Raw genomic sequence first — 18,103 nt, forward strand, 5'->3', positions numbered from 1 at the left:
ACCAGAAAAGCCCGGGGAACAACTCCGCTGTTTGGCTCGCTGGCCGAACCTCCCCTACCTCATTTATGAGGGAGCAGATGCTGATGGGGCTCCCCTCGAGGAGATCTAAACAGGTCTGGTTGTCCTGGTAGTTGAGGAATGACCACTCCAGGCCCTCAACTGCGTATTCCTCCTAGGAGCAGGGGCGTAGTGGGAGAAAGCAAGTTCCAGAATAGCATTAAGGAAGGAACAAACCACTTTCTTACATAGTTATTACTTACCAATTAATGAGACAAGGAACAAAGGTGCCTGTCACGACTGGGCGGAGCACCCGGAAGGAGGCCCTGTCCTGCCCACGCCTCACCTGCTGCGCCCTCAGGTAGTGAGCCACGAAGTGCTGCTGCAGCTTCTCATTGGCATAGTTGATGCACAGCTGCTCCAGACTGTTGTCGGGGAATGACTCGAACCCATACACATCTAGCAGACCTTCGAAGACAGAGAGACCATGGGGCTACCACAGGCTACGGTAGAGACGACAACTCCAGGGGCCCCAGTGGCTGGACCCTTGCTGAGGTCTCACTTAGAAGCCTTGGGACGAGGTTGAGTGATCGATCGCCTGCTCCCATCACCCACCTCGGGTAGAACCCAGGACCTCTTCCCCCACCCCATACCATGTCAGAGCAGGCAGAAAGCCAAAACTCTGAACTAAGGGCAGCCCAGGCATCAGTACACTCTTGAGTCTGAATCCTTGGCCCCAATAGGCTCCTCCTTGAGGATATCAGGTCCCATTTTTTGTGTGATACCAGGAAATGTTCTCTGAAACAACCAAGTTCAGAGGACCTTGATCTCATCAGCCTAGCTGATGCCCCTCTTTAAGCAAACTGTGTTGGCACCCCTAGGCTTTACTTCCTCCCCCAAGATTACAACAACGCTGATCTCAACTGTGTCTCCCCATCTAGCTCTGACTACCCTTCTGGGATTGGAGCCAAGTCTCTGGGAGAAAAAGGACCATCAGGGACATGGCATAAAGTGGTCTGTCTGGAGAGCCACAGACATATCAAATGTGGGCAATCAAATCACCAAACTCCTGGATGGATGGATGAGGACACCAGCCGAGAAGAGAAAGGAGCTGCTCAGAGGCACACAGGTGACCCAGGATCCTCCCTCCACCCAGGAGGCTCCTGGCAGGGTGAGCCTTGCTACCTATGAAGGCAGTCCATGAGCTGGAGTCTGCACAGATGCTGCTGTTGATCACTGATACCAGCCAGTCGAACAGCCTGTTGATGGGAAAGAGTGGGATGTGGGGAAACTGCTCTCCCAGGAAGGATGCTACATGCTAGAAGGCCCTGTGTTCTGAACCTACCAGGCCAAAGGCCAACCTCTTGTTTCTGGCTTATGCAATCTTTTTTTTTTTTTTTTTTTTTTTTGAGACAGGTTTTCTCTGTGTAACAGCCCTGGCTGTCCTAGAACTCACTCTGTAGACCCGCCTGCCTCTGCCTCCCAAGTGCTGGGATTAAAGGCGTGCGCCACCACAGGCATGGCCTATGTAATCTTGACCTACTGCAGAGGCAGGCTCTGGGCATATACATTTCCAGGTATACACAGCCCTGGCCTGTCCTCATACAAGACAGCACAGCATAGCTAGGTGTAGCTCGGTGTAGCTCCTGGGTCTGCATTAGTCTTGTAGCCCATCACCAGCTGATGCCGTGACTAGAAGAGATCACTGCAGGTCCTAGTTAGGTTAGTAAGGAGCCGAGTGCATTGAATTCCCCTGAAAAAGGCTTAAGGAGCTGCCACCTCCTACTCAATCCCAAACAAGTGGTCCCAAGTCACAAGAATAATGGCATTCTCTACTCTGAACTGTCACTAGCCCATAGAAAATGAAACTTCTATACAAGGAGGCACCAAGCGTGACACTGTTGAGGGCCTTCTTTGCTACACACTGCCTTCTCCTCCCCAGTTCTGGAAACAGGGCCTACCAAAAGACTCTGGGGTGGAACCAGCAACCACTGCTTCAGTCAAGAAAGTCCTGGGGTCACAGGGGGCCACCTCAGTTTCTCTTTAAGTAATTAGTCAGGAAACAGCTTAATTCAGACTTTATTTATTTATTTAGCAACAACAGGGGTTTAAACACTCATGCAAGATATTAAAATGAATGAACTAGTGTAACATGTTCATTCTGTAACTCATTTAAAAGTAAATTGTAGCAAAGGATTAGAAATCTTTTGACTGCTGGGTGTAGTCGTGCACACCTTTAGTCACAGCACTGATAGTGAGTTCCAGACAGAGCTACATAGTGAGACCCTGTCTCAAAATAACACCCCCAAAACAAAAATCTCCCAACTTTTGACCTAAAACCTGCTTTGAGGCAGTAGTATCTGTTTCTAGTTGCCATGGGCTCAGGCAGACCTCAGATTCTTGGCTCTGAACAGGGTTGTCCAAGATCTCACATGCACACACATATACAGTGGTCACCGATAATCTCAGGGCATAATCTGAGCCCGACAGCTTCTACAAGGTACTCGAAGGTTCTCAGAACTCAAGATGAGATAACCCTTGACCATCTGGCTCAGAGGAAGGAGGTGCCTCTGTCCTGTCCCAAGCAAGGTCAGGACCCACCTTCCCTGCTGTGCTGCCTTGCCTGCTGCATGCTTTGCTGGCACTGACTCTGAGCTGAGCTTCTGGCTCCATTGCTGTCTCTCCAACTCCCCAGGTGAATGACCTTAGGAACCAGGGTACAGGAGACAGAGGAGCCTATCCACTACTCAACAGTCTGAATTGGAACCGTAAAGGTGGAGATCCCCTTTGGGGCCTGTTTGCCAACAGAGAGCTGAGAAGGCTTTCCTCACCTACGGCCAAGGTCAAAGCAGGCTCTTGTACTTGAACAACAAGCTGAATCTAGGTCAGGAATGTGGCAACTGCTCCATTCAATACAGGTAGTGTTTAGGGCAAACCTGGAGTCCCAGCAAACTGGTCTGCTTTATTCAGTACCTCTATCTTAGGCCTCCACCTACTGCCTGACAAGTGTTTAGGCCGACCTCAGACAGGTTAAGAACCCTGTGAAGGGAAGTGAAGGCCCAGAGTAAAAATGGCTCACCGTGCATAGATCAGTTTGGCTAGACAGTCTCTTCGGGTGTCACACTCGGCTCGGGAGCACGGCTTCCGGAACACCTGCTGCTGCTTGCCTGCCTTGATGGTTCGAATCTGCATAGTCTCCAGCAGCATGTCCTCTGCGAGCTGCAGCAGCGAGGCTGAGGTCCTGACAGAAACTGGGAGAGGAGAGTCCTCCTTAGGCAAACACCCTCCAGTGGAACTGAGTGGATGGAGGAAACGCAGGTACTGACGGGTCAAGAGGCTGGCACAGGCCTCCTTACGTGGCACAGGCCTCCTTACGTGGCAGAGGCAGGGCCTGAAGCCAGTGTTACAACTGGACAAATTACTTTCTAAACCACTTGACTAATTTTCTTATTGTAAGATGGAGACAACAGTGTTGGCTTCACCAGAGGCTGAGCAGTAAATTATCCATCACAGGCCCTACAGCAGATGGTTAATCCAAGGGTGCCAGATGGAAAAGTTCACCCTGCAATTTCCCACCGCACCTCAATAGCACTGGTCACTTTCCTGCCAGGTACATTCCCCGCATTCTTGTCTCTCTCTCACCCTTGGTACCATCCATCAGTTGGCAGGGCTGGGCTTCATCTTCTGAGTCAGCAAAATGGACATTGCCAAGGTGCAGCAGTCCAGCTAGGATCTGAGGGGCAGAAGGGATGGTCAGGAGCAGGGGCTTGAAGAAGATGAGTTCTTATGCTGATGTCACAACAACAGAGGAAGAAAGGAGCTCCTGATGATTGTCCCACTGTCTACCTCTGTCAGACAAGATTTCATATAAGTTAGAGCATCCCAAGACAATCTCTTTCACATCCCATGAGGCACATGCCATGATGATGCCCGTAACAGAGATGGGAGAGGTTAATGTCGAGCCTAGGAGAAAGGTAAGATTAGAGTCAAGGCACCAAGACTTCCGACGCCTCCCAGAAGAGCCAGTAGACCTTACCTCCATTCATCCTCTGTCCCTACCCCTCACCTTCAGGAACAGTCCCTGTGGGAGCACTGCTCGCTCCCTTAGTTACGGGCCAGTGTCATTTCTGCCTGATGGGGCTTGGTCATGGCTTCCCGGAAGCCTTTCTCAGCATTACTGGGCTGTGATAGTCCAGCCTGGGGGAGGAACTGTGATCTTGGTCTCCACAGTAGGTACTACCCTTCTGCCTTTGCCTTCAATGACCTACAGTGGTAACTTCCAGTATGATGGCAAGCAGAACACTTGTAGACCCAGTAAGTCTGGAAACCCTTGGACCTCCTATTAAGAGAGCAGAGTCTCTCCTGCTATTTGCCTGGTCCCAGACAGATAATCTCCATACACTACCAGTCTTCTGGCCCCAAACTACCCCAGGAGAGGGCACCTGTGCCCAATGGGCAGCATGGCTGTGGCATAGGGTCCTAACACTTTCAGTGGAATAGATGAGCCTTGCCCTGGGAAAACCACCTTCCTGATCATGGTGTCTTCCCCGCCAGATGAGTATGTCCTAACACCTTCAAACCAGCACCCACGCCAAGACTCCTGGTGTTGTCCATTCCCTCTAGCCTGTCTCCATGTACTGTCCTGCACAAACTCTTACCTGGTGGGGTCCATACTGGGTGTGACACCTTAGCTTCCTAAACACCATGTGGAGGCCATCAATATTCCCATCTTCCTTCGGTGGCTTCTGTCTCTGTGCCCAGCCCGCCCTATACATTACATGCTGTTGCTCTGGGAGATGAGGAAGTAAGGGAAGCAGCTGGCCCTCAGCAAAGGCAGAAAGGCAGTGAGCAGAGAAGGTTGGCTCACCGGGCTCCCAGAGCGAGAGGCAGAGGACAGAGGGGAGGAAGAATGGGCATCTGGAATAACAATGCCCGGAACCAACTGCGTCACGTAGTGGTGTCTTGGGTAGGTTTCTTTACCTCTAATTTTCTCAAGTATAAAGTGGAAATAATCCCCATGCATAAGAGAGTGTTGATAAAAATCAAGTGAGCAAAGGTGTGAACATCACTTCTAAGCTTTAAAGTGTTAGACAAACAGAAAAAGATTTTTTCTCTGTTATTGCCACAGTAATAAAACCTGTCCCCTCCCACAAAAAACAAGCTAACAAACAAACCTGCCCTAAAGTCCTTGTGCTCTGGGTGTGCAAGGCACTGTGCCATGCTCATTACTAAGTACTATTATGGTATGTCAATGACCCCACAGCGCTGGCCAGCTCCTTGGTATGGTCCTGTGAGGCCTGAAGTCCTAGACACTCATGGAGAGAGTCCCAAGTCCAGGGACAATTCATGAGAAGGGCTACCATCACCTCTAAGTGCAAGTAGCATGGCTTTTCTTCTGACCTTAAAGATGTTGTTCTGGGTGGGGGTGTCGATGCCCAAATGGAGCATGGCCTCTCTGGTCAACTCGAAACAATCCTCTGAAAAGAATCCATGTCACAGCCCAGTGGTCAGCAGGGTCAGTGGGGAAGGGCAGACAGGCCCTGGGCAGAATGGGTGGGGCTCTGGGGCAGTCTAGGGTACCAAGGAGGCTCCTCCCTACCTTCCAAACTGTTTTCTGGATTGGGTAGCCAGCAGAAGGCAGCTCCCTCAGGGAGGCGCCACTGGAGCCTTTCATCCTCGGTGGCTCCTTTGCAAATCTGTGGGGAGAGATGTACAGGAGGCTGAGCTGGGGTTGGGAGGGCCTTCAGGTCTGAGGTTAAAATGAGGAGTGAGAAATGGCAGCAACATTGCAAGGCTGAGAGGTCCCCCAAAGTAAGCACAGGGCACGGGGTGAAAGAAACACCACTGTCCAGAATGTCTCTGGCCTGATGGACAAAAAACGTCTTCCGGGAAAGCTGGCGGTCTGAAGTAGAATGCAGACTCTTGCTGGGGAGTCCTTATCTCGATTACAGAGGTACATCCCCTTACCTAAAGAAGCTCCTAGTCGGGGTGCAAGGGGCCCTACCAATGCCCTGGAGAAGCCCAGTCCAGAAGGAACACAATCCCAGAGCAACCATCATGCTGTTGTGGGAAACAGTTTCCATCTTAGAAGGGTCCTCAGTCTAATGCAGGTGACACAGTTTCCATTCAGAAGACAGAGTGCCTGCCTAGAGGACCTTCTGATCTGAAAGGGGCAGAAAATCATACCTCTAGGCCCAAGCTGTGCCTGGTGAGCAGCTCTGCTTGAGAGCAAGTGAAGGGGCCAGGTGTGGAGCATGCTGGGGTGGAGGGACGAGCCACCCCGCCCTGCTTGTGGCACAGTGCATTCCACCTGGCACAGACCTGGTAGAAGATGTGGAAGTTCCTCTCACTGGAGGCCTGACGAGCCACACGCGTTTTCTCTAGGAGGTAGGTCTGGACTGCAGCTCCTGTCATCTGCTGGGCTCTGGCACACAGAGGCAGAGGCCCATTATTATCCTTTCATTCCACGGCCATTACTAGCACTAGCTACCACAGATTGCCACCTAGCAAATCCCTTCCAAGCTCTTCTGGGGTTGGGAACACTCACAATGTCCTTGGGAAGCCAGGAGTTCAAGGTTAAATTGGGCTCTATGAGACTTTGTCTCAAGTAACGAAACTCAAAATGTGTTTGAGTGTTCTGAGATATTCTCTTGCGTGTAGCTCAGATAGGCATGGCAAACACCTCAGCATTATCACTTTGGCCCATCTCAAGGTAGGAGTTGATGCCCTAGTTCAGGGTTATATCCCAAAGAGGCATTTTAACAAGAAATTTGTGAGCCACAAGAGCACTAGCTCAAGGTCACAGTAGCTCTGGCTTTCTAGGCTAAAAAAGGACACCCCCAGAGTTCACTGAGCTCAAGAAACCCACACATCCAACATAAAAGCTATGAGCAGAGTTTTGCCCATGGGGATGACCCAGGCGGGTGACTGCCCCAGCTGCCTCCAGTCCCCATCTCTGCTGTCCCATGTGCTGGATGGCAGTAGCTATTACCTGTTCAGCTGGAGCTGGATGAACTTCCCAAAGCGACTACTGTTGTTATTCCGCAGTGTGCACGCGTTCCCTAGAGATCACACTGTGTTTATGCCCACTCCCCAGGTTTCACAACTCTCACCAGCTGCTGTGGCTGCATTCCCGTCCCTAGTCACCAAAGTCCCTCTGCTGATTTCCATGTCACGGGCGTCAGGACTGAGGAATGGGCTCTAAGGCTTTGGCACATGGGGTCAAGAGATTTACAAGTGTTTCCCAACCAGGAACAGGAATGAGAAAGCCTAGGCAGTGAGAGTGTTTTTTCTTTTATGTGTATGAGTGTTCTGTCTACATTCATGTGTGTGTACCACATGTATGCCTGGTGCCTGCAAGAGGTCAGAAGAGGTGGTTGATCCCTTGGAACTGGAGTTATAGGATGGTTGTGAGTCACCAAGTGGGTGCTGGGAACTGAACTCAGGTCCCGTGCAAGAGCAACAAATGCTTTTAACCACTGAGTCATTTTTCCAGCCCAGTCAGGGACTTTCTGCTTTGACAAGAAGAGGGGAAAGCAAGCTGTTACTACTGGTTTTAGACACAGACACAACATGTGGACTCCAGGCCCAACATGGATACTAATATAGCTATGCCACCATAAGACAGGGAGAGTGGCGTACTTCATTAATCAGAAGCAGAGGCTGGCAGATATCTGTGAGTTTGAAGCTAGCCTGATCTACATAGTGAGATCCAGGACAGCCAGGGCTACATATCAAGACCCTGTCTCAAAAACAAACAAATGAACAAACCAAAACAAAAAATAAATAAAAAACCAAAACATCCCCCCACCCCCAAGCTATGCTACCTTTGACAAATTTCCTTTTTGGAACATTAGGAAACTGAATGGAGAGATAAGATTAGGACTAGATGAGCCCAAGACACTGTCTGACTGTTTTATATGAACTAAATGACACCAGCTCTAGCTGGCAGTGGATCTTGTAGATGCTAGGCTCTACCAACGAGCTATATCCCCATGGGACAGCACCTTTGATGGAAGGGAGCTGAGGAAATCTGGGAAGAGGCTGGGATCCAGGAAGTGAAGGACATCATTCTCCAGCCCAGAGAGAGGTCTTAAAGCACTACCTCTCTCCTGGAAGATGGTGAATCCCAGAGGAAACGGGGCTGGAGTACAGTGAGAAGACATCAAGCTCACCGAAAGCTTCCATGACAGGGTTAGAGTTCAGGATCCGCTGTTCAATCCTCTCTGCGATCTTGTGGCTCTCACAGGAAGCAGGTGGGGCAGCCACCACAGCATAGAACTTCATCAGGCAGCGGGATGTCCATGTCTGTAGCAAACAAGCCATGTGGACAATGTCCTCCTCCTCACCCCTCCCACTGTGGAACCGAGAGAGATGCCTACTACAGTACTTTCCTCCATCACGTGCTGCTGCCCGCCCAAATTCCTGAAGAATGCTCAGTTTAGCTGTGGCCTTGGGCAAGGCATTTCCCCGTTTCTCTCAGCTCAGAAGACGCACTAAGAAAAGAGGCTGGAACACAGGAGCAACACCCTCCCCACACCCCAAGCCCAGACCTGACAGGCTACTTGGCATCCCTGAGGCCCTCACAGCTGGTATCCTAGAATAGGCTCTTGTACATTTTTTTTTTTACAAACCCTGGAGATGCAGGGTTTATATTTGTTTTTATTTCTTTATCGTATCTATTTTTATTTTTATTTATTTATTTTTTTGGTTTTTTGGGACAGGGTTTCCCTGTGTAGCTTTGGAGCTTGTCCTGTAACTCGCTCTGTAGAACAGGCTGGCCTTGAATTGAGAGATCCGCCTGCCTCTGCCTCCTGAGTTCTGGGATCAAAGGCGTGCACCACCATGCCCAGCTCTTTATATATTTTTGAGACAGAGTCTTACTCCTTGTTAGCCTGGAACTTTCTTTGTAGACCAGGCTGGCCTTGAGCTCACAGAAATCTTCCTGCTTCTGACTCCCCAGTACCTTAAAGACATACCATCCTAGCTTGGAGGTGGTGGCGCACGCCTTTAATCCTAGCACTGGGGGGGGGGGGCAGAGGCAGGAGGATCTCTGTGAGTTTAAGGCTAGCCTGGTCTACAGAGCAAGTTCCAGGACAGCCAGAGCTGTTACACAGAGAAACCCTGCCTCAAAAACAACAACAACAACAATTTACATCACCATAGCCAGCTACATCTATCTAGGTGAGCATCTGATTTCAATCCCTAGGACCACATGGAGAAGAGAACAGACACCTAGAACTGACATCTGACCTCTACATCCATATACCACTGCATGTTCACCCATGATACAAAATAAATGTAAACAATGAATAAAAACAAGCTGAATGCTGACCAATCATGGCCCATACCTTTAATTCTAGTACTCATGAGGCAGAGACAGGCAGATCTCTGTAAATTCTACATCAGGCAGGTCTATCTAGCAAGCTCCAACCAGCCAAGGCTACATAGTAAGACCTTGTCTCAAAGAAGAGCAGAACAAAAATTGAGTTTTGGAATCAGGTGTAATCCTATCACTTGGAAGGTAGAAGCCAAAGGATTTTTGTAAATTCAAGGCCAGGCTTGGTTTCTATAGTGAGTTTCAGGCCAGTAAGGACTACAGAACCTGTCAAAAAAACAAAACAAAACAAAAACAAACAACAAACAAACAAACAAATAATGACTAAAGAAAGTATTTAGATTGTATGTCTGTGTGTGTTTCTAGACAGGATCGCACTTACGTAGCCCTGGCTAGCCTGAAACTAGCTATGGGAGACCATGCTGGCCTTGAACTCACAGAGATATACTAGCCTCTTCCTCCTAAATGCTTGGATTAAATGCTTGTGCCTCCATACCCAGAAAAGAAGGTATTTGGAATATATTAGAAGCAGACCCGAGAGGCTAGAGAGATGGCTCTGTGGTTGGTTCAAAGGATCAGAGGTCAATTCCCAGCCCCACATGGTGGCTCACAACACCCTCTTCTGTCCCCCACCCCGAAGGCACATTATGCATGTGCTGCACAGACATATATGCAGGCAGGCAAAACACAAAATACTCTTACCATAAAGTATTTTTTAAAAATTAGAAACAAGGGGCTGGAGAGATGGCTCAGAGGTTAAGAGCACTGACTGCTCTTTCAGAGGTCCTGAGTTCAATTCCCAGCAACCACATGGTGGCTCACAATTATCTGTAATTATATGAGATCTGGTACCCTCTTCTGGCCTGCAGTCATACATGCTGTATACATAATAAATAAATAAATCTTAAAGAAAAAAAAAACTCTGCTAAGCTTTAAAAAAAATGTTTAAAAAAAATTAGAAACAAAAGACTTGAATAAAACCAAGTACCCCATTTAAACAACAACAACAACAACTTACATCACCATGCCCAGGTTTCTCTGTGTAGCCCTGGCTGTCCTGGAACTCAGAGATTGCCTGCCTCTATAATCACATCATTTCTTCCTTCCAAACTCTCCATTATGCCTCTCTCTACTCTTTTTTTGAGATAGGGTGTAGTGATGTAACCCTGGCAGGCCTTGAACTCAAATCTCTGTCTTTTAGTCTCCTTAGGGAAAGAACACAACTGGATCTTTACACGTGGACTTTGTGTCCTATCACCTTGATAAATTACTCTACAGCTTTCCCTCTCCTTTGTTTTGAGACAATGTCTCACGTAGCTCAGGCTGGCCTTGAGCTTATAATTTAAGGATGACCTTGAACTTCTGCTCTTCCTGTCTCTGCCTCTCCAGTGCTCTATTATAGGTGTGGGCCACCTATAACACACAGTTTATTTCTACCCCTCATGTCAGGCAATCACACTTTACAGCTCAGCTGCATTCCTGGCACCGCCCCACCCCTTTTTCTTAACAAATTCAGACTCTGATAATTTGTAACATTTCTTCTTTTAATGTTTGGTAGAACTTATAGTGAAGCTGTCTGGGCTTGGTACTTTCTTTGCAAGAATATTATCAATTTTAAACACCCCCCCAACTAACTAATTAAATGTTAAAAAAAGAAATAAAAACAAAAAGCAGGCCTACTCAATGGCCATGATGGCTACTCAGTGAAGGGTTATTGAGCTCTGTTTGTGTTGGTCTTAAGCCAGGTTCTGCCCCAGTTCCCAGACTACTCTTTGTCCAGGAGCTGAGTTTTCAGGCACTTTGCTGACCTATGGCCTCTCTACCCAACTTCCTGTCTTCCTTTGTTTGCTTAGAGACTAAAGTCAGAACTAGACACTGCACTTCTCACCTGCATTTCTTCCACGACACCTGTCTACTCGTAGCCTGCAGTCAGTCTAGCGCCCACACTGCATTTCTCACCTGCATTTCTTCCACGACACCTGTCTACTCCTAGCCTGCAGTCTAGCGCCCACACTGCATTTCTCACCCATGCTTCTTCCATGACACCTGTCTACTCCTAGCCTGCAATCTAGCGCCCAGGAGGTACTTAATGTTCAGTAACTCTTGGATAGGTGAGTGTAGGCAAAAGGGGCTTATAGTCTGATGAATCCCTCATCTAGTGCTGTAGAAAGGGAGAGGCAGCTGGGTGAGGCCTGAGTGAGGCTTCCTCTCACTAGTGCTGGAAGTCCTTGTTTATGCAGCACCTGTCTCGCCTGCTGAGCTCCGGCTATCCATAAGGCCCTGTGGCTATCCCCGAGCTTCTCATACACTGCCCTTGCTGTCATTGGCAACCCCAATAGGGTTTTCATTTTTAAAAAATATTTATATTATGTTTACTTCATTTATTTGTAGATAAGAGTCTTACTATGTAGCCCAGGCTGGCTTGTGATCCTCCTACATTGCCTCCTAAGTCCTGGGATTACAGGTGTGTCATCACGTCAAACAACACAGGCTCCTTTCTACTCACACAGAAGTCCCATGCAGGTGCTGGCCGTCTACTCCCTCCCATTACACAAGTGAGAGGACTGAGGCATTCTACCTGATGGACATGATGTTGGGTTCCCCAACATCTGACTGCTGTTTCTAGAGATCCCAGAAGCACCTTCAGTGAGAAAGTCAAGGTGTGAGGGAAAAGGAATCTCACCAGGGTGGCAGCAGGGCTAGCATCGGAGGCTGCACCAGAGCCCAGTCTTCTGGTGTGGTGCTTGCTGACCACAGCACAGACACCCGGGTTCAGTCAGGCAGCCTATCTGTGACTGACTAGGCAGCCAATGATGCCCCAGGCAATGGCCCTCGCCTTTCTGCTCACCTAGCCAGGTATGAGGGATAGGATAAGAAACTGGCGCTCCTACCTTTCCGGCTCCACTCTCTCCACTGACCACAATGGATTGGTTGATTGGCTCAATCAGGCTCTTGACATTCCTGTAGGTCTGTTCACCCACCGTGAAGATGTGGGGTTTCAATTTCTGAAAAATCAGAGTGGATGGTCACGTGAGCACCTGTTTTCAAAAGTGGCTGATCCAATGACAGCCTAGACTGGGAGGCTATCAGAAGTGGTGTTAGCATGCTTCCTCCAAAAAACCTTGCCCGGATGTCAGAGTTAAGACCCAACTGCAAAACTCCTATGGTTGATTCATCCACGGAGGTTCTCTCAGCATGCATGCAGCTAGCTTCCAGCACTCTATGACCTTAATACTTTATGCTCTCATCTGATTTTCTTTCTTTCTTCTTCTTCTTCTTTTTTTTTTTAATACAGGGTTTCTCTGTGTAGCCCTGGCTGTCCTGGAACTTGCTCTGTAGACCAGGCTGGCCTTGAACTTACAGAGATCCACTTGCCTCTGCCTCCTGAGTGCTGGAATTAAAGGCGTGCGCCACCACTGTCCGGCTCTGATTTTATTATCTTATGTGTATGGGTGTTTTGGCTGCGTGTATGTCTGTATCATGTGTGCAGTGTCCTTGGAGGCTAGAATAGGAGGTCAGATTCCTTGGGGCTGGAGTTAAAAATGGCTGTGAGCCAACATACTGGTGCTAGGAATTAGATCCTGGTTCTCTGGAAGAGCAGAAAGTGCTCTTAACCACTGAACTATCTCTCTACCTACACCCTCCCACCCTCCCCACCTCTGCCGCCGCCAGGTTTTCCTGCAGCCTGGTCTAGAACTTGCTATGTGCTGAGGATGACACTGAACTTCGGTTCTTTCTGCCTGTACCTCCCAAGTGCCACCACACCTGGTTCTAGGGTTGGAACTCAGGTCTCTGTATGCCAGGTGAGCACTTGACCAGCTGGGCTGCCTCTGCTCTTTTCTAATAGTCTGAGTCTGCTGCTTAGTTTATTATACTTTATAATTTGGAAGAAAATTTCTTCTTAAGTTACTGCCTGTATTAGTTTGTTTCTACTGCTGTGACAAAACACCATGACCAAAAAGCAACCTGGGGAGGAAAGGGTTATTTTGCTTCCATATCACCATTCATCACTGAAGGCAGTCAGAGCAGGAAGTTGAGGAAGCAAGAACCCCAAGCAGAAGCAGATGCAGAGGCCTTGGAGGAGTGCTACTTACTGGCTTGCTCATATTGCTTTCTTATAGCACCCAGGACCACCAGCCTAGAGATGGCACCACCCACAATGGACTGGGCCCTCCCACATCAATCACTAGTTAAGAAAATACCCTAAATACTCTACAGGTTTGCCCACAGCACAATTTTGATTTTTTAAAAAAAATTCATTTATTTATAATTTATGTGTGACTGCTCTGCATGTATACCTGCAGGCCAGAGGAGGGCGTCAGATCTCATTATAGATGGTTGTGAGCCACCATGTGGTTGCTGGGAATTGAACTCAGAATCTCAGGAAGAGCAGCCAATACTCTTAACCTCTGAGTCATCTCTCCAGCACGATCTTATGGAGGCATTTTCTTTTTTTTTTTCTTTCTTTTATTTCATGTGCATTGGTGGTTTTGCCTGCATGTATGTCTGTATGAGGATGTTGGATCCCCTGGAACTGGAGTTACAAACAGTTATGAGCTGCTATGTAGGTGCTGGGAATTGAACCCGGGTCCTCTAGAAGAACTACCAGTGCTCTTAACCACTGAGCCATCTCCCCAGACCATGGTGACATTTTCTTTTTTTGTTTTCTTCAAGACAAGGTTTCTCTGTGTAGTTTTGGTGACTATCCTGGATCTCACTCTGTAGACCAGGCTGGCCTCGAACCCACAGAGATCCGCCTGGCTCCGCCTCCCGAGTGCTGGGATTAAAGGCATGCACCATCACTGCCCGGTTGGAGGCATTTTCTTAATTGAGGCTCTTACCTATGAGATGATTCCAGGTGTTTGTGCCAGGGTGACATAGAACTAGCCAGCATGTTACCTAAGAAGTCTGCACATTAGTTAGATGGCTAACCTCAAAGATGAGCTATGCGAGGTTCAGAGGCATAATAATAACCTGCCAAGGCCCTCAGCAAGTAAGTACACCTGTGTGATCTGAATTCCAAAGCCACTCTTCTTTTTTCTTTTCTTTTTTTAATAATTTACTTTTATTTTATATACATTAGTGTTTTGCCTGCAATTTATGACTGTATTCAGGAATCAGATCCCCCAGAACAGGAGTTGTAACTGTCTGTAGACAGCTGTGAGCTGTTGTGAGGGTGCTGGGAACTGAACCCAGGTCCTCTGGAAGAGCAGCTAGTGCTCTTAACCGCTGAGCCACCTCTCCAGCCCTGCCACTCTTCTTTCATAAACACTGTCTTCAATGTGCTGACATCCAGTTGGGCACTGTAGAAAAGAGGGGACCATGGCCCGACTTTTGCCTTTGAGTATCAGGCAGATAGTGTGTTAGACCAGGAAGGATCTCTTTGGACTCAGGATGGACTTCTTTGACTCCACTTGATACTTCTCATCACACGAACCTCAGGGCAGTGCCATCTGCACCATGCCTCACTAGCCTAGCCAGCAATGACCACTTACGGCTTCCTGAGAGCTGTCTGTCCTTCTCTACCTGTCCTTGCTGCAGCCACCTAGTCCCTGAACTGTTAAGAAGCCTCAGTGTTCTGTTCCTTTCACTTCAACCTTCCTCTTGCAGACTCCGTTCAAAGGCCTACCTCCACATGGAGTAAATCCCGCCTGCGGTGGACTTCTGCCCGACTGTGCTCATCTTCAGACCCTTATCCACCACCTCTCAACCCAGGCTTCCTCCTGCTAGCCAGCTTGTTCTTTCCTCTCCCTGAACATGTGTCCATTTCCAGCCTGCATCACTACCTCCCATCCCTCAAATAATTTAGTCTCAGTACAGAAGGACACGTGCTGACTGCTCAAGGGCAATCCCTACTGTATACACTTTCATTCTCATCTGAAAAGACAGAGACACAACCACACCTGTAAGTCCTTTCTCATAATAATAATCAAAACCTTTGTTCTGTTTCTAGTTTAGGTTTCAACCTCGGTTAAATATTTATCATCCACATTGCACCTCAGTTATGTGTCCAATTTCTGAGAGTTCCTGTTGGGCAGGGACGTGACACCAGCAGGCTTTGAATGACTGTATTACTGGGGCAGAGATGAAGAAGGAGGCTGAAGCCACAGGGAGGCTTAGGCAGAAGCCAGGGAGCCTTACCTGAGGCTGAGGCGCAGCATGGTACTCCTGCATCAGCTCTGCTGCGTAGAGTTGAGGGATGGGCTTGAAGGGGTTCAGAGCTACCAGGGTACAGCCAGCATTGGTATAGAATATGTCCTCTGTGTACCGGGCCTGCAGGCACCTCAGGACTGAGGCAAAGATGCTGTTAGCCAAGTCTGGCTCAAATGCAGACAGAAGCCCGGACGCACATCTGCTAAGCAGCCCTCCCTCTGTAATTAGCTAAGTGCCATTAGAACCCTGTAGCTCCCTGATGAATAGACAGAAGATCTAATTAAGATGAGTCCCAAACCTAGAGCAAAGCCTGCCCTGGGGAGCCCAGGTGCAGTGGCAGGTTCTCTGGGGCAGAGGCCAGGTCAGGAGTCTCAGTGCTTGGTCTGAACTAGGCAAACAGTGCTGAAGACCCTCGCTACATCCCTACGCTTTTGGAGCAGCAGTCTGGAGGAGAGGAAGGCCCATACCTGTTTCCAGTGTCACAGGATTCACCTTGGTGAGGTCATCCAGCTGGTGGAGTGGGGCCTCCCCACCCAGGAACTCCTGCAGGTCTCCCTTGAGGGATGCCCTGCCTTGGGCATCAGAGCCTGAACTGTGGCCATTCACCTGCAGGGGAACAACACAAGAGCCATGAGACCTGGGTCTTAGACCAGTTGGCAGCTAGTAAGGGTGGAGCCTGCACAGGCGAAAGAACAGGTTTCTACATGATCCAGGTGGCTCATGTTTCAGCTCTGCTGCTTATTAGTGTGAGAGCCTGGTAAGTCACCTCTATGAGCCATGTTTGCTTGTTGGGGGGGGGGGGGGGGGATAAACTCTACTCCCGGATTATAGGGAAAAAAAAAAAACCACACAGAGCACTTTAGTTGAGGCCTTGATAGTATGTATTAATAATCAATAGCCTTGGGCTGGGCGGTGGTGGCGCACACCTTTAATCCCTGCACTCGGGAGGCAGAGGCAGGCGGATCCCTGTGAGTTTGAGGCCAGCCTGGTCTACAAATCGAGTTCCAGGAAAGGCGCAAAACTACACAGAGAAACCCTGTCTAGAGGCAGGGGGATCAATAGCCTTCTTTTCTCCTCTGCTGTGAGCTCCAGCTCAGGCAGTTTTTAGGCTACAGGCTACCAGCCTTACAGAGCTGCTGTCTGTACAGCACAGGGTGGAATGGGAAGAGAAGACAGGCATCTAGCTGGAATCAGCTTAGGAGGCTGAAGTCTTGGTATGGCTTGTGTTTCTAATGAGACTGGTAAACCCTCAACCATACGTCCCTCAGGAACAAGCCAACGTAGGAGCACAAAAATGAGTTTCTCTTAAATATTGTGAGGCTCAGGCCCATCATAATGTACAGAGCAGGCTCCTGTTCTCGAGGGTAATTGCTACAGCCTACAGCTGTATCTATGGAAGGGCAAGGACGGAGGGAAAAAGGAAGAAAGGAAAGAGAAGGGGAAGGGTGGAGGAGGAGAAAGGAAAGGAGGAAGGGACTACTTACAAAACCAGCTGTAATTTAGGAACAGTTTTGATCAATTGGGAGTTGAGTATAGTGACCAAGAGCTTGGGTTAGATTATGCTGGGCAGTGGTGGAGCATGACTTTAATTCCAGCACTCAGAGGCAGAGGCAGGCAGATCTCTGTGAGTTGGAAGCTAGCCTGGACAGCTAGGGCTACATGGAGAAATCATGTCTTCAAAAGCAAACAAAACAACAAAGGAAGCTAGACTGTGCTGAGCCTGGTGGTAGGACTGTTTCCTGAGGCAGGAGGACTGTTAAGTGCAAGGCCAGTCTCAGTAATTTAAGTCTCTGGTCTCAAAATAAAAAGCACTACTGCCTGGATTTATTTAAGTTCTTTTAATCTCTATTTACCTCAATTTTCATTAACACTAAAATGGGAATGGTGACTGTGCCTACCTCTTAGTTACTCAAGTAGTTATTGCAGGTGGTACACACCTGTAATCCCAGCACTCAGGAGGAGAAGTAGGGGACTGCCATGAGTTCAAGCCTAGCCTGGGCTACTCAGAAAGATCTCAAAAAACTAAACAAGAACTAGGGTGTGATGGTGCATGCCTTTAATCCCAGGACTCAGGAAGTATATATCCGAGTTTGAGGCCAGTCTGGTCTACAGAGCGAGTTCCAGGATAGCCAGGGCTACACATAGAAACCCTGTCTCGAAAAACCAAAAAAGAGAAAAAAATCAGGGCAAAAAATTCTAAACATTCTTTAAAATGTTGTGTTAGGATAGTATGACTAGATAACTTTAATGTCCTTTTTGATTGCCTTTATTTTTCCAAATTCCTAATAATGAATGTGACCTTGAGTCAGCGTTTAACTCATCTGGGTCTTATCTCTAGAACGGGGACATAACAGCACTGTATAGTACACACTACTATATATTTTTCACTGTAATGTGAAGATGAAACAAAATACTCAAATGTAGTGCCTACTACAGAACAAGGGCTGGGCACAGGGCAGTCACGAGAATGGCTGTGGTAAAAGTAATCGCTTTTGGAACAAGGAAAAGAAAAAGAAAAGAAAGGAAGGAAGAAAGAAAGAAAGAAAGGAAGGAAGGAAGGAAGAAAGAAAAAACAACTCAGAGTAAACAATTGTCCTGCCTGCCTTTTTGTAGCCC

The 18,103-nt window shown here is 48.3% G+C and overlaps 1 protein-coding gene across 5 annotated transcripts in view; it reads right to left on the minus strand.

Annotated features, from left to right (window-relative positions):
- The window catches only part of Myo19 (myosin XIX), a 32,567-nt gene that overhangs the window by 11,169 nt on the left and 3,295 nt on the right, over positions 1-18,103 (minus strand). For 4 of the 5 annotated variants that reach the window (XR_008222631.1, XM_052759521.1, XM_052759524.1 and 1 more), the window contains exons 4-16: positions 15,955-16,093; positions 15,476-15,624; positions 12,226-12,339; positions 8,172-8,304; positions 6,989-7,058; positions 6,319-6,421; positions 5,597-5,693; positions 5,398-5,474; positions 3,640-3,730; positions 3,077-3,248; positions 1,183-1,256; positions 344-465; positions 59-172 (exon numbers count right to left, since the gene is read on the minus strand). Coding sequence is in view for 4 of the 5 variants with exons in the window: in XM_052759521.1 (XP_052615481.1) it covers positions 59-172; positions 344-465; positions 1,183-1,256; positions 3,077-3,248; positions 3,640-3,730; positions 5,398-5,474; positions 5,597-5,693; positions 6,319-6,421; positions 6,989-7,058; positions 8,172-8,304; positions 12,226-12,339; positions 15,476-15,624; positions 15,955-16,093 (1,455 nt within the window). In the remaining variant the exon portion in view is untranslated. Of the gene's footprint in view, positions 1-58; positions 173-343; positions 466-1,182; positions 1,257-3,076; positions 3,249-3,639; positions 3,731-5,397; positions 5,475-5,596; positions 5,694-6,318; positions 6,422-6,988; positions 7,059-8,171; positions 8,305-12,225; positions 12,340-15,475; positions 15,625-15,954; positions 16,094-18,103 lie in introns of those variants that run through there. The other variant, XM_052759525.1, reaches the window with a different exon arrangement.

This window comes from Peromyscus californicus, unplaced genomic scaffold (genome assembly GCF_007827085.1).
Source record: "Peromyscus californicus insignis strain IS unplaced genomic scaffold, ASM782708v3 Scaffold_3__1_contigs__length_106647218, whole genome shotgun sequence".
In the NCBI taxonomy this organism is placed as follows: Eukaryota; Metazoa; Chordata; class Mammalia; order Rodentia; family Cricetidae; genus Peromyscus; species Peromyscus californicus.